This window comes from Vanessa tameamea, chromosome Z (genome assembly GCF_037043105.1).
Source record: "Vanessa tameamea isolate UH-Manoa-2023 chromosome Z, ilVanTame1 primary haplotype, whole genome shotgun sequence".
NCBI lineage: Eukaryota > Metazoa > Arthropoda > Insecta > Lepidoptera > Nymphalidae > Vanessa > Vanessa tameamea.
The window spans coordinates 14,828,198-14,843,574 of NC_087341.1; the positions used below are offsets into that span (position 1 = coordinate 14,828,198).

Genomic DNA, 15,377 nt, shown 5'->3' on the forward strand with positions numbered 1-15,377 from the left:
AAATTTTGATATTTTAATTGTGGTTTATTAATTATTAAAGTCATGTTGTCCGCTGCTAAAGTGCGTATTCATGGTATGCAAGATGAGAACTGGGTGATCAAGGATAAAATTAATCAGTATCGAGGATTAATTAAACTATATGGTGAGGATTGTTTGGGAGAATAGTAACTATTCAAATTTTGTAACTGGTTTTTGTCTGTCTTTGTAGCGGTCGTAGGTTATAGGTATAAACAAGAAACTTTTGTCCTTTCTTGGGAATTTTATCAAATGAAGTTCAGTGGTTTAGCTGCGATAGCGTAACAGACAGAGAGAGGCTCAGAGACTCAGAGAAATATTTTCGCATTTATAACATAGGTACAGATTAGAACAAATTTATTTCAGAAGATATGCTGAAATTTCTTGAATTACAATAATACAACTGTTAATTTATTCATATAAGTACTTTATTTATATACTTTTTAAATATGGAAGCTAGAAATTATAAATAGTACAAGTACCTACTAACTTCATAATATAAAATAGTTTATTGATATGTATATAGGAAGTATGGTTGTAGGGTGTCATCACAGTGTGTTTATAAAATAAAACCACAGCTCAAAAACTACCAACGGATTTTAATACGGTTTTTCACTAATGGACGGTGATGAATAACGGTGTGGTCCGCTGTGAGTATCTAATAGACTAGAGTGAATGCTATTTTTAAAATATATTTTTCCATGTAAATCCCATGAACTAAGAGTACGTGCCCTCGTTTGACTTAATCGTTAATAGGATATTGTTCATAACTATTACAATTAAGGTCAATTAAGGTTTGTGGAATCAGCACTTTTTACTCAGGACTAGTCTCTGTTACTTCTCCAATTCATTTAATTGGTTCGTTATTTTTTAGAAAGGATAGTACTCCCTTTTTAATGTTATGCTTATGTGTACGTCCAATGTTCTATATAGTGTGGAAATATAAGTTGAAATTTCATGTTCATCTATTTTATTACTGCTGAAAATAGTATCGGTCCCACATCGCGAGCATTCGTGTGTATTACAGCGCTGTTATGACGCAATTTGCCAATTAAGCAAGACTACAATCGACTATCTCCACTGCAGGCAAATGATGAAAATATAATCTTAGATTATTACATTAAATGTACATAGACAAAATGTATCAATAATTTTTCTGACACTGTAAAAACAAAATACTCGAAAGCAGATGAATACTTAAAATCGTATCTTTGATTATTACATTGCAGGTTAATGGTCCCAGTGACGACCGTCCTTATGTGTTTTTTCAATCAGAATATCCTCGTTAAGTCTTACTTGTTGTAGAAACACCTAGTGTAGCTCAAACGTGAACGTTCGCCTCGAGTTATTTATTGTGTGGAGAATAGAAATTGCGTTATTTCAGATTTCATAACTTCACAGTTTTCCCTCCCAATTGCTATTTGCTCTCGTTTTCTGCGTCTTCTAGTATTTTCATTGGTGCAAGCCATATGTTTCACTTTAAACATCTAAGATTTATAAAACCCAGTGTGGGTTTATACACCGTGCTTGCTTCGTATTTGGCCTTTTTCCATGTTTTAGCAAATGAACATTTGAATGTTCTCTAACGTTCTAGCACCTTTAAATTATTTACTTTATTCTTGCTAGTGTTTAAAACATAGTTTTTTTGAATGGTTGATTACTATAGATTAATAAAACAAAATATGTTGATTATGAGTATACTAAGATGACTCTTTTAATAAATTTTGAATAACAGTTATAATTTAAACTTTGCAGAGTAGTGTGGAAGTTTCTACGATTTCTGTTAAAATTAAAAGCTTTTAATGTTTATTTTATCATATTATTCATAGATATACATTTAAAAAGTTTTACTTCTTATATGGCATAATAATGTTAAAAGTATAATTTCTTATATTTAGAAAGAGACCGTAAGATTCATGAAGGCGACTTGGCAAAGCAGAAAAAACGCTACTGCCGCGATATTCGGCAATTACGAAAGGATATTACGGGTAAACGTGAAGAACTGCAGGTGGCAGTGTATGGGGACAAGCAGTTTCTGCGAAATGCTTTCCAAGAGCACAGACGGTTACAGCTCACGTACATGAACAGTCAAGCCGACGTAAGAGTCTTAAATCTTTATTATTTAGTTATTTAATGTTGCTAGTACTATTCGGGCAGAAGATAGGAATAGTTCAAGTAAAGGCCTCCGTAGTTACCGAATGACTTTATTGAATAATACACCAGGATCACAACGAACACCTAACGTAACGATAAACTGAAATTGTGTGGTCTCTTTGCGATCGTTTATTCAATTTCTTATCATTTTAAAAGTAGATGATATTGGTTTCATTAATGTTTGGTTCTCCATTCTCAAAAAGTTAGAGGTAAATTTTATGTAATTAATTTAATTTGAATTATTTACTTACGAATATGACGTATTAAGTTTGTTTTAAAATACATACTCTTAAAGCACTATATTTTTGATGTGAAATATATTGGCGCGCCTTGGTGGTAAAACTGACTCGTATGCCGTAATGGCAGAAAGCAAGACGCTCTTTTATGTGGTCATGTCCCTTCTCCTCTCGTTCTTCTCTCTACCCCCTAGTGTGTATGCGGCGCGTATACCACAAACTCCATATTTATACTCAAATAAAAGGAGTTTGATGTAATGACTTCCTGGAAAAATTGTTAAACCAATACATATAAATTTATACCTGACGGTGCAGCTCGTTTCTAAGAAGGTTCAGTATATTATACATATATTACTGCAGAACATGCGGCTTTACCCGTGCGAAATTTATAAAACACAAACTTCCAACCCTCGTTTTACCCCCTTAGGGATGGAGTTTCGTAAAATCCGTTCTTAGCGGATGTCTACACCATATAAGGAATCTACCCGCCAAATTTCAAGCTTTTAGGTGTTAGTATTAGTTTCTGAGACTTCGTGATTAATCAGGGAGTGGTATTTCGTTTTTATATATACATATTAATATTCAATTTAAATTTAGTCTATTTTCGTGATGAGCGTGAAATTCATGTTCTTGTAATTATATGGGCATGTTAATATATTTTTATGTTCAACAACGAAATTATTAATTAATAAACTGAACTATCGATTGCAATAAATAAAAAAATATTGAGTCAAAATATAAAGTAATTAATAATAGCACTAGTATATAATATAAAATTATGTAGTCTTAAATGCTACTGCGTATAGTATCGTCCCATTATTAAATTAGTATAATCTATTAAGCCTGAATATTTGGAAGATAGATAGGATACACCGTTTGTCTTCTATTGTACTTAACATTATACCAACGCATACTCATGTTGAAATGATCGTAATGTGGTTGTGGATGTTTGAATTAGACATTTATAGCAACCCCTTTGAAATTTCATAAGTAGTGGAATGTGAAGCTAATAGCAGCCGTGTAACGTGAAACAGTGAAGGAATTTTAAATGAATGCTATCGATTTATTGATTAGTTTCATGACTGAAGGATTGTGTATTATTCATGTAGGTAGTGAGACTTAATCATACCCTAATCATGAAATTCCCTTCCTTTTTTCATCGGAAGAATTTGAATTAAATTAATAAGAACCGACGAAGTAACTGACGTGACAAGTCTAGCGGGTTTTTTGTCAATTTCAATACTAGAAATAGTTTGTCAAAATAAAAAAATTTAAACCTTGCAATAATGATACAGATTTTTGGTATTTCAAATGATATTTCCGTAAATCCACAGCAATTCTACCAATAATGTTCAGCTCTATGCCAACTGAAATGTCTATTTTGACCCGACAAAAGTTTCGAAGAAACCTTTCATGAATGAAACATGTTATTGAATATTAACCTTTTGCATATTAACAAATTTGAGCATCATGGCGGAAAATTTAAATTGAGAAACAATTGATCAGGCTTATTTAATACTTAGCCGAGCGGCGTTAAATTATTTGTAAGAAAAACGTATTTAACTAGCGATAATAATAAATGACTAAAAATGAGTAAAATATGCTCCTTAAAGACGGCAATAATTAATCTAAACTGGCAATTAAAATTTTAAGTGACCAAATTAAATACTTATGCGGGCGAATACTGAGTTCGCGAATTTAATACGAAATGAGCAATTATTATATTGATTTTACAAGAATTTATACGCGGCTCGTTCTGCATAATTAGTAACACGAATTTGTATTTTCAAGTCGTCGTTTTCAACATGTTTTGTCAGTAGTATTTTACACAGTTACATTCGCTCGCATAAATCCTATATACTAATTTAAATTGTTAAAAACGGCCTATAATTATCCCACAACTGGGCTAAGGCTATCCTTTGTTGAAGAGAAGGTTTGGATCTGACTCCACCCTTACTTACTCTGCTCCAAATCGGTATACACACACGAGCTAGATTTTCATCCGAAACATTCAGAATTTCTTACGATATTCGCCTTAACTGATGAGGACGAGAAGAATTATAAAAACAAATTACAATTCAGTGATACTTGAACCGGCAATCGATTCACGTGTTCTGAGCATAGGTGTGTAGGCGATCTCGATTCAATATAACTGCTTTAAATATAGGAAAATGAGAAAATATGATTCAGTAATACTCCTTAGAATTTAAATATTATTAGGTACGTGTACAATGTACATGTATATCGACTAGTACAGGAGTACGGGTAGTCTATAGTGTGCATTTTTTCAAAATCAATTCCTAATGAAATAACATATAAAAATCGTAATTAAAAGTAAAACTGAATTGAAATAATTTATAAAAATCTTATGATTATATCTTAAATCAAAATCATTGCAGTTTAAGTGTACATAAAGCTTATTGATCGGTGTTTACAGATGTTTCTATTAATAAAGTATTGCCTTTCCCCTCTCATTAATAAACGCTATACCACGACCACATTGTTTACTCTCGTTTTAAATGCAGTATGTTTTTTTGAATATCTATGTATAATTAAAACTCAATAAATTTATTGTAATATCGTTACTTATTATTTACCTTTTGATTAACGTTTACCTGCTACTTAGGTTTCTTTGTGTACAATTTTTTCCTCTTTAGTGTATACAATTAAAAACAATACAGCAGTTACTTTTATTACCAGCTTTTAAGACGTAAAATTGAAACCCAGACTTACGAGTATATATTTATTTTATGACAAGTATTTTTTAATAATCCCCGAGACTTTTTCGAGCTTAAATTATTAAACTCTCAGATAAATAAAGTGGTGGAAATTATATAAACTTTACAAAAGGAATAGATTCGGATGATTGCAGGAACTTACGTAAGTATTGGTCCTTTGTTATGACTACACGTGGAGCATCTTCGATTATTCATAGTAAAATAAAAATATCTCTCATTACTATTATAGCGAAATCTGGATGAGTACTCTTGATCCTTCTCTGGATCCTTCTCTTTTTATTAAAAGAACTTACAAGAGTAAGAGAGAGAGAGATACCGTTAAGGGGACTATATGAGCTAAATGCAAGTTTTATAATGCAAAAAAGTATATGATCCAATGCAGTAAACCAAATGAAAAAAATATATGATAATCTTCAGGATACATGCTAGTTATTTGTTATTTTGAAAACATGATGTAATTAATTTGGTACGATAGAAAAAAATCACAAAGTTACCTCTAAAAAAATCTTTTAACAAATAATAACTATACTTATATACATTCAATAATTGTGGTTTTTTGTCAGATTATTCTACAAGCAATATACTACTATACCACTGTATCACTTTTTTAGTAAAATCAATAGATTTTTTTAAAATCAGATATTCTTATTTTCGAACAAAATGCGTACGCATGTTTGCGTAAATGCCGTGTACAGACATTGCCGGCCGAGACCTGATATAGGCCCATACAGACTTGTCGATCTTTTCGCCGCATCATTACGTTACGAGATATTTTTTTGTAATTTTAATTGTAAATTCATTGTTTCATGTTTTCTTATAATAAATATTATTCTTTCTTTCTTTCTTTGTAAATAAATATATTAAGTCAAAATAGAGTAGTAGTAATTAGGCATTTCTTTTTTATTATATTATTTGTTATAAATTTTAATTGTGTAAATATGGGAAATAAAGTGAAACGCGTGAGGAAAACTAAAAAACGATTATATAAATTAAGCACCGAACATACATATGAACTATTTTAAAAGGTAAGAGTATTTTATTAGTAAACATATTTTATTTTTTTATAAATTATGAATATTGAAAACATCTATTAGAAAAAAATGTGCAATCAGTTCGCATAGAATCAGATTTTTCGAGCTATTCTTTAAACATTATGATAGAGTATTTGGTCAAAGTACAATCGATCGATTGATCGATCGATTGTACTAACTAAAAATAGACAGATTGGGGCCAATAATCAATATACGTAGAGGCGTGAAACAGGGTGACCCGCTATCACCTACAATATTTATAGCAGTTCTACAACACATTATGAAAGACCTGGACTGGAAACAAAAAGGTATTAACGTCAATGGGGAATACCTTAATAACAGATTTGCTGATGATATAATTCTCTTCTCAAAATCAGCTAAGCAATTAGAAGAAATGATAACAGATCTATGTGAAAAAAGCAACTGTATAGGATTACAATTAAACACATCCAAAACTAAAACTAATAATGACCAACTCAATCCAAACACCTATATTAGCCGATATTTCACAGAGTCTAGAATATGTAAACAGGTATATATTTTTGCCTATACATTTAAAGCCGATTAAGATCTTGTTGGTATTTATAGACCATGTCAATACTGAATCACTTTGCAAAGGCATTTGATCGAATTATATGTCTTAATAGTATAGCAATAAAATTATTACAACTAAGCAAAGTGTATTCTGTAGGGGTAGGTCTACTTTAAGTTATCTTGTCTATTATCTCAATGATTTAATTAATCTTTAATGATCTATTTAGTTTTTTTTTACAAATTTCGTAAATGTAAATGTTAGCTACACAATCACTCATCGAGACGAAAGTTCGAGATGTATCACAGATAAAAAATATCGAAGAGTCGAATTCCTAAATTTGCCTGAAGTATTTACGCTTCTTATATAAGCTTTAGTAATGAAATTGAGATTTTTCATGATATTAGGAAATTTTGGTCGAAAATTTAGTTAAGCTTTTCTAATGGTGGGATTATATGTATGCAATATGAAAGAGCCGACCTTCTTGGTTAAAATGCATTAACTCGTATTTGCCAGTTTTTTCATGATATAATGTGCTATACATGTTTAAATATTTAGTAGTTACTGTTAATTTCATTATTTTCTGATCCATAAAAGAACCAAACATTATGAAATGTTAGGTATATTTATATAGAATTCATCAATCAACAAGCATATTTTGGTATCTCTATATTTTTTAAATTACAAAAATCGTTAAGTCGAACAAAAAATTATTTGCCTAAATCTTGACAATGCACTTGACAGCCATTTAGAAACGATAAGGTATGTTTTTTAATATTTAAACAAGAATAACTTCTAAAAACTAACATAATATGGTGCATGTATATTTAAATACATCTTATATTTATAGAATATGTAATTTTCATAATGGTTCCATTAACGAAATGTTAAATACAAACCACTGAGAGCTCGGGGAGTACTTTAATTTACCGTAATAAAATATGTAGTTTTACAAAATAAGTCCGCAGATAACTGACGCGATAATTTCGCACGATATAATGTTGGGAAAATGTTAGCGTGACTTGAGTTTTGTTACGGAAATATAAATATTTTGTTGTTTACTATTTACCATCTTGTTATATTATAACATGACAACATTTTATATTCCCGTTTGAAGGACGAGTGCGCAAATATAAGGAGAGCTAGCTGTGGAATACGGGTATATGGGATAGTACATTTTAGATCCCACAGTTCTAAGATTGCCAAACGCATTGATGGTGTAATGACTACGAATGTTTTTAATGTAATCTCATATCTTAAGAAAATATCCTAACAAACAACAATGATTTGCTGTCAAGTTTATATACATTTAATATAAAACAAATCTATTAATTTCAGAGAGTGTTGGAGAGTATACATCAAGAAAATTTCAATAAGCGTAAACAACTTGATAGAATCAGATACACGAAAAAGAGAAAAATGGAACAATTTCGCCAAATACAAGTAACTAGTTTATTGAATAGATTTCTTTATTTATATAAGTTGATACTACTTGTCGCCCGCGGCTTCGTTTCAGGGGTCGGTCGTCAGATGTTAAATATGAAAAAATAGCTTATGTTCTTCCTTAAGGTTCAAGCTTGATTTATACCAAATCAAATTCGGTTTAATGATTTAGCCGTGAGAGCATAACAGACAGAGTTACTTTCGCAATTATAATATTAGTATAGACAATCAAATCATTAATCTATTCACAGTCAAAAGACTACACGTGCCTTTATAAAATTATAAGGAGTTTTTTGTTCTTTGTTTTTTGAGTTCATGCAAAATCTATTGATAAATAGTCGCGGTACATAAGCAATATGTATGGATGTACTGCTAGTCTAGATATCGATTATATTATATAATATTGATTTATATTAAAACTATCATGATATATTTTTAATATCATGAGAACAATATGTTTTTTTGTAATAAGTCGTGACTGGATTATATATTTAAGAAAGCAATATCTTTAAACGTGTGTGTGTTTAAAAGTGTGTGCAGTACCATCGGGAGTATTTTATTAATTTAACTTTATCCTAGTGGAGAAAGGTGTATTGGATGGGCAGTACAAACAATAAACCTTGATTTTGTATAGAGATTGAAATGTCCCTCGAAACTATTCGAGAGTGAATCAATGACTGGTCAGCCAGACAAGTTAATACACGTGCTTTATTCTGAAATATGAAGTAGTGCCTTTGTCAATGACATTCGAATTAAACTTTGAGCTAACTAAATTTTAAGTTAATACGGAGGTACGAACAAAATATAAAAAAAAAAATGTTTACTATAAGTGTACACAATAAGCCTATTTTTCATATTAATATTTCAAAGTTACTTAAGTTTAATATATCTTATATTAATCTGAGCCAATTTTTATTTAAAGCTTCAGTCGGCTGAGTTGCGAGATCGTCTCCTTTATGAAGTCGGCGGAAAACTCCCAGCCGAAAAAAAGGAGCAGGCCGTCGCTAATTATGTCCAACGAGCCAATATTAAAAAGAACGCGGCTTTGGCCATAAAGGTCATGTATAAAAAAATATTGGATATCTTAAAGAAGGTACGTAATTAGAAAAGTTAAATTCATTCGCTGTTCTTAAAATGTAGCAAAGGTAGCAAAATAATATATTATGCTTTGATAATAATAATAAAAAATCATAATTTATAGTGGTATGCCCTTTTGTCTAGGACTCTTCATACTTCACAGTAGTTTTAGAAGCGCTTAAATTGGACTGTCGGGCGCAAGGCAAGTGCTTAATGGGGGCCACTGAGATGGGACAGCTAGCTATGGAATACTTAGACGATAGAAAATTTGAATTTAGTAAATTGGAAAAGGAAATTAAAGCAAATATGAAGGAGAGAGAAAGAACTTTGAAGTTAGTACGAAGAGAAGTAGCCTTCTTAACTGACTCGTTTCCTAATTTAATAAGAAAGGAGGTAAAATAACATTATCCTTTTTGTTGTAACAATTAAAAAAAAGTTAATTATTTAATTCGCAATGTAATCGGACCTCGCTTAATTAATTAGCGACAAATTGTAATCTCCTCATGTTCTATTGTTTATTTTAAATAAATCACCGATGGGTGGGTTGGGTGTATTTCCAATCCCTACGCTTTGTATGCCCCAATTGAATAGCCCGAGGGACTCAATACCGGCAGTTTGTTAAAGCCATTTAACATAGCCCGCCGGAAGTAGGCAAAATCCTCAAAAATCAAAGCTAGTTATTAGTACATATTTTGTTCACAAAATTACGGTCGAAGATTTAAGTCCTATTGAATAAAAAAATGATTATTTGTAAAAAAAATATGTGTTGGTATGTATGTAGTTTGTTTGTTTATCTCTCGTTTTGGTTTTTAGTTTGTGTGTAATATATTCTCAAAAATGGTTGCGTTAGATTACAAGTATCAAAATGTTTTAAAGTAATTTTCGCATATTTTTTTTTCGTACCTTCTATGTCGTTAGCGGTTGCTGGCATGAGCATATTACATTACGGAGCAAACAGGGATAATTCAATTTTAGTTTAGCACTGGAAATACAGAGTTTGATAAAGTTTTAATTGAATTAATTATTATAAGACTTAATAGGATGTTAAAATAAAGACATAAATTAGAGTTTAGAGTAAAGAAACTTATGTCATTTTGTAAAACTCAGACGACGCTATATTTTTTTTTTTAATAGAGAAGTTATTATTTTCAAAATTCGTTAAATGACTATCAATCGGTAATTAATCTCAAATGATCTATTTACTTTTTATACAAATTTCGATCTAATCTTTAATTATCTAATAATATATTATGTACGTTCGTCTTCAAAAAGGTTTTCTATGTACGAGTATGTACGAAATACTTACACTTTGTAATCTGCCAGTGACCATCTTGTGAGATTCGTAGGAACAGTCTGTACAATTTAAATCTAAATTTAATTAGTTACTTTAACTAATTGCAGTTTTTTATCTATTTGCTTCAAGAATTTGATCCTTGTTACGTGTTATTTAAATATTTTCTGTCTGGGAACTTAGTCTGGGTCTTTATAAACAGTTAAATTAGATAATGTTATATAAATTCCATGTAGGAAAATAATTAATTTTAATTAGAAAACAAGTTAAAAAAAAGGACAAATTATTTGTTGACTTTTTACGTAACGTAATTATGTATCTATTAGGAAGCTACAAATCTCGACGATTTATATGAAGACGATGACGCAATCAGTCAACATTCGGTCCACTGGGAGCTTGAAGAGGTAATGGGAATCTGCAAACGATTGCAGAAAGCGACGCTGGTTCCGTCATTCGAAAATATTCTTTTGAGGTAAATAAAGTAAAAATTAAAATAAATATAAATAACATAATATTTTATTAATGTATGCGTGTAACAGTGATAGTGGTGGCGATTGTGCGATCGTGAACTAAAAGAAATTTTAATCTCTACATAATATAAAACAAAGTCGCTTCCCGCTGTCTGCCCATATGTATGCTTAGATCTTATAAACTACGCAACGGATTTTGATGCGTTTTTTTTGTTGATAGAGTGTTTCGAGAGGAAGGTTTATATATATAACACATACATTATATAGTTTGAAATACTGATAAGTGTAGCGGTTTCAAATGTGATGTCGTATATAAAGACAATTTTTGCGCTTAAATTGCAAACGTGGGCGGAACCCTACGAGATAGATCAAAATAATGTACTACAGTATTGTACACCTTAAAACGGCCTTCGAAAAAAGTCCGCGATGGTATATGTCTATCTCTTAGGGATAACCCACATTTCACCCGTGCGAAGCCGGGGCGGGTCGTTAGTATTATATATTTTTTAAATATGTACAGATTGAAAGAACAGCGGTACCAATCGGAACGTCTCATGACGCAGCTGACTCTCAACAGTATGAAGAGAGATGCCCTTATGGAAGACCGTAAGCACGCAATAATAATGCTCGATACATTAAAGAACATGGGACAAGAGAGATCCGCGCAGTTAGTATAAGTTTACTAATAATATTCTAACATTCACGACCGAAAGTAACTAAGAGTAAAGAGTAAATAAAACTAAAAGCGGGTCGGTACGACTTGCGACTGCAACGCAAGACCATAATTATGTATAAATATAATTCCGTCGTAGTTTTACCAAGACCAAGCCTTCAAATAGCGACGACATTATTTGTCAAAGGGATGTGGCAAAATTGGTACTGGAGTGCGCAACTACGTACTCATGAGTAAATAAAACTGAACTTAACTTCCGTTTTAGGTCGCCCATTACTTGGTATATTTAAATAGAAGCGCAATTCGAAATCGCTTTGACAATATTCAAACAGTAAAATTTCTGATGAATTTTCAATAACAATTTTCAGAAATGTGCAAATAAACTTGATTATGTCAATCTAGCTCACATAAACTTTGTGGTTTCAATTGCTTAAATGATATTTCATCTATTTCACTGAGTAAATTTTGTGGAATATATTATATCAAACGTATCGAATATACTTACCATAATTGTAATAGATACGGTTTAAAAAGCACATGACAAATATTATATTATATATAATATTGTGTTAGATAATATGTCTATTGATTAATCGCCAATGGGTGGCCTAGCTAAATTACGAGCTTTGTTAAATTTGCCACCTAATGCCACGTGGACACTACCACCCATAGGTATTGGTGGTGCAAGATATATTAATTCCTTACATCGCTAATGCGTCACCAACCTTGGGAACTAAGATGTTATGTTCCTTGTGCCTGTAGTTATACTGGCTCACTCAGTATTCAAACCGAAACACAAGAAAAAGAATTGCTGTTTGGTGGTAGAATATCGGATGGTTTCTACGTAGACGGATTTGCGCAAAGCCCTGCCACCATGTATCTATGATGATATAAATTTTATATATTTTTTATTCATCAGCTTCCACAATTTATTATCGATGCATGTCATGTCATAGAGGATATTACACGAAGGATTTTACTTAGACTATAAATAAAATAATGAATTACCTATGACAGATATTTTTAAATCTTTTTCACAATTCTTGAATCGGAAAATCTTCCGGAAAGCTTTACATTTTATTATTAGTCTGAATGGCTAACGTCAGTTAGGTCTTGAAGCGGAATCTTAACATCTACAGTTTTCCTATAGTCTTCGTGTTTTTTTGTTAAATATGTATTTAAACTAATTTCAAGTGTTTCAATTGCTTTTTTTTAAGTTTTTTGCTAAGTTACCTATTTATTTTAACGTAACAGTGCAATGCAATACGACAGATAAATAAATATGTTTATAAAATTATTTAATCTAATGGATTAAAGAATATAAGAAAATGTTATAGTTAATAATCAGCTTAGAAATGAAGTAAATAATAAACGTTTTTGTTTTATAACAAGTATATTTGTAACGTTGCAAGTAAGGTACCTGACCCATGTAAGGCCCAGTGCTTAATAAAGCCCACGTTTTAAATATCCTAAACTACAAAGTCAAACTGATTGAGCTATCATTGTCGAGTGTCTAGCCTTGAATGGCCGCCGTTGCCATAGCTATCGCCTCGCTAAGGCGAACCCGTCGGAACTTGCAGAAACTCGAAAGAAAGGAGCGCGTGCGATCGCTAGTAGGCATTTATTAAATTTCGACGTCCAAAAATGTAAGTATTTTTAATTTTACTTAGTGAATCTTTATTCTAATTATATATAGTGCTTTATTAGCTTTTTATACATGTTGTAATCAAAAGTTTGTTTAAAATAGAATTATTATGTACATATATTTCTTTTTTTGTAAAGTTACTACTCTAGCCTAATAAGGTCCATCAGAAATCGACCTGGGCCTTATTATGACTATGTTATGTTAAAGGTATTTTTTATATTTTTATTTCAGAAGAATTACGGAACCAGTTGATGAATCAGCATCTAAACCAAAGCAACAACGTACGAAATGCTCCGAGCACCAGATTACTTGTGCTGTGAGGGCTGTACAACGAAATATACTTTCCCAAAGAGAAGCTGCTAAAAGATATAACATTCCACGAAGAACATTAAGGAACCACTTAAAAACTGGCTCAGTGGAAAGGAAATTAGGTCGAGCGGCCATATTAACACCAGAACAAGAAGAAGATTTAGTGGGTAGAATAATACGCTTAGCTGAAGTGGGAATGCCTCTAACACCTAAACTTGTTCGAAAGCAAGCATTTGTTTTTTGTAAAAAAAACAACATACCTAATCGCTTCAGTGATACTACTTCTACAGCTGGCAGAAAATGGCTGAAACTGTTTCTAAAAAGGCATCCTCAACGAACTCGGCGAAAAGCCCAAATGATGATCCCATCAAGGGCCCAAAAGCTGAATAAATTTATTGTCAGTGATCATTATGATAAAGTAAAAAGCTTACGAGAGAAACTTCATATTGAAAATAGACCGGAATGCCTATACAATATGGATGAAAAGAGTTGCCGTATATCACTTCATCATCAGCAAACCGTGTTAGCCCAAAAAGGGATAAAAAGACTGCATCAAATAGCTAACGAACATGCAGAAAGCGTTACAGTAGTCGGCTATGTAAATGCTGTAGGAAATGCTATTCCACCGATGATTTTGTTTAGAGGCAAAAGAATGAAACCCGAATTTACTGATAATTTACCAGCAGGTTCATTGGTCAAAATGACTGCAAAGGGATACATGACACATGAAACTTTTATTGATTTCATTGAACATTTGGCTAAACAAAAAACTTCAGGAAAATGTCTTCTGGTGTTGAAGGAGCGGCGTGCCACCTCGATTACGGCATAGTAGAAGAAGCTGTAAAACATGATATAGCACTGTATTGCCTTCCCTCGAATACGACACACGAACTCCAACCCTTGGATAAATCGGTATGTCGTTCATTTGAGCACCACTGGGACCAAGAACTGTTAAAAGTCGTTTAAAAAAATCCAGATAGAAAACTAAATAAATCAAGTTTCAACATGATCTTGTCGGAAGTCTGGCAAAAATGCACGACACGTGATAATATCGTAAATGGATTCAAAGCTACCGGTCTTTATCCATTTGACCCCGAAGTTATACCTGAAGAGGCGTTTGCTCCATCTGCATTAACAGAGCTATCTATTCCAGTAAGCAGTGAGAACGTTATAGCGTCCCCCAGTCACGGTATTGTACAGTAGACAAATATTACCCAGATGACTGGTTTAAATGTCAACACAGGCTCTGAATCTGATTCAGACTCCGATAATACCCCATTATCTGTATTACGAACCGGTGCGGTGGTTACTCAGATGAATGAAAACCGCAACCCAGAGCAGCCGTCTTATGAAGAAACTTCTGCTTGTTGATCCCTCGGTAAAACATGACAGCAATACAGTCGCGGCCAAGTCACCCTTTCAAACAATCATTCCAACGCCAAAGATCCTTAAGATTAACACAGCTGCTCCATGAAAGAAAGCAGTAAATTATAGAGGACAACAAGTAACAAAATATGTATTTGCAACAAGAAAGGTAAGCACATCTTCTACTAGGCCAAAAGAAAGACCAAAGACCTCCAAAGGTAGAGGTCAGAAATCTGGAGTGACTAGAAATAATCAGCAGTCATTAGCTGGGACTTGGTATTGTCATGCTTGTAAAGAAGATAAGATTTTGGACTTGAGGCAATGTAAACTATGTGGTGCATGGTTCCACGAGATATGTGTGGGCCTTGATGCCGATGATGAGGATTTCGAATGCCCTG

General features: G+C 32.2%; 1 protein-coding gene across 1 annotated transcript in view; it reads left to right on the plus strand.

Moving 5' to 3' along the window:
* LOC113404125 (uncharacterized) overlaps positions 1-15,377 on the plus strand; it is a 51,991-nt gene continuing 36,614 nt past the window's right edge. Inside the window, exons 1-7 of the mRNA XM_026644899.2 lie at positions 1-142; positions 1,914-2,113; positions 8,045-8,149; positions 9,072-9,242; positions 9,371-9,619; positions 10,844-10,989; positions 11,508-11,654. Of these exons, the coding sequence (XP_026500684.2) occupies positions 43-142; positions 1,914-2,113; positions 8,045-8,149; positions 9,072-9,242; positions 9,371-9,619; positions 10,844-10,989; positions 11,508-11,654 (1,118 nt within the window). The 5' untranslated portion in view covers positions 1-42. The remainder of the gene's footprint in view (positions 143-1,913; positions 2,114-8,044; positions 8,150-9,071; positions 9,243-9,370; positions 9,620-10,843; positions 10,990-11,507; positions 11,655-15,377) is intronic.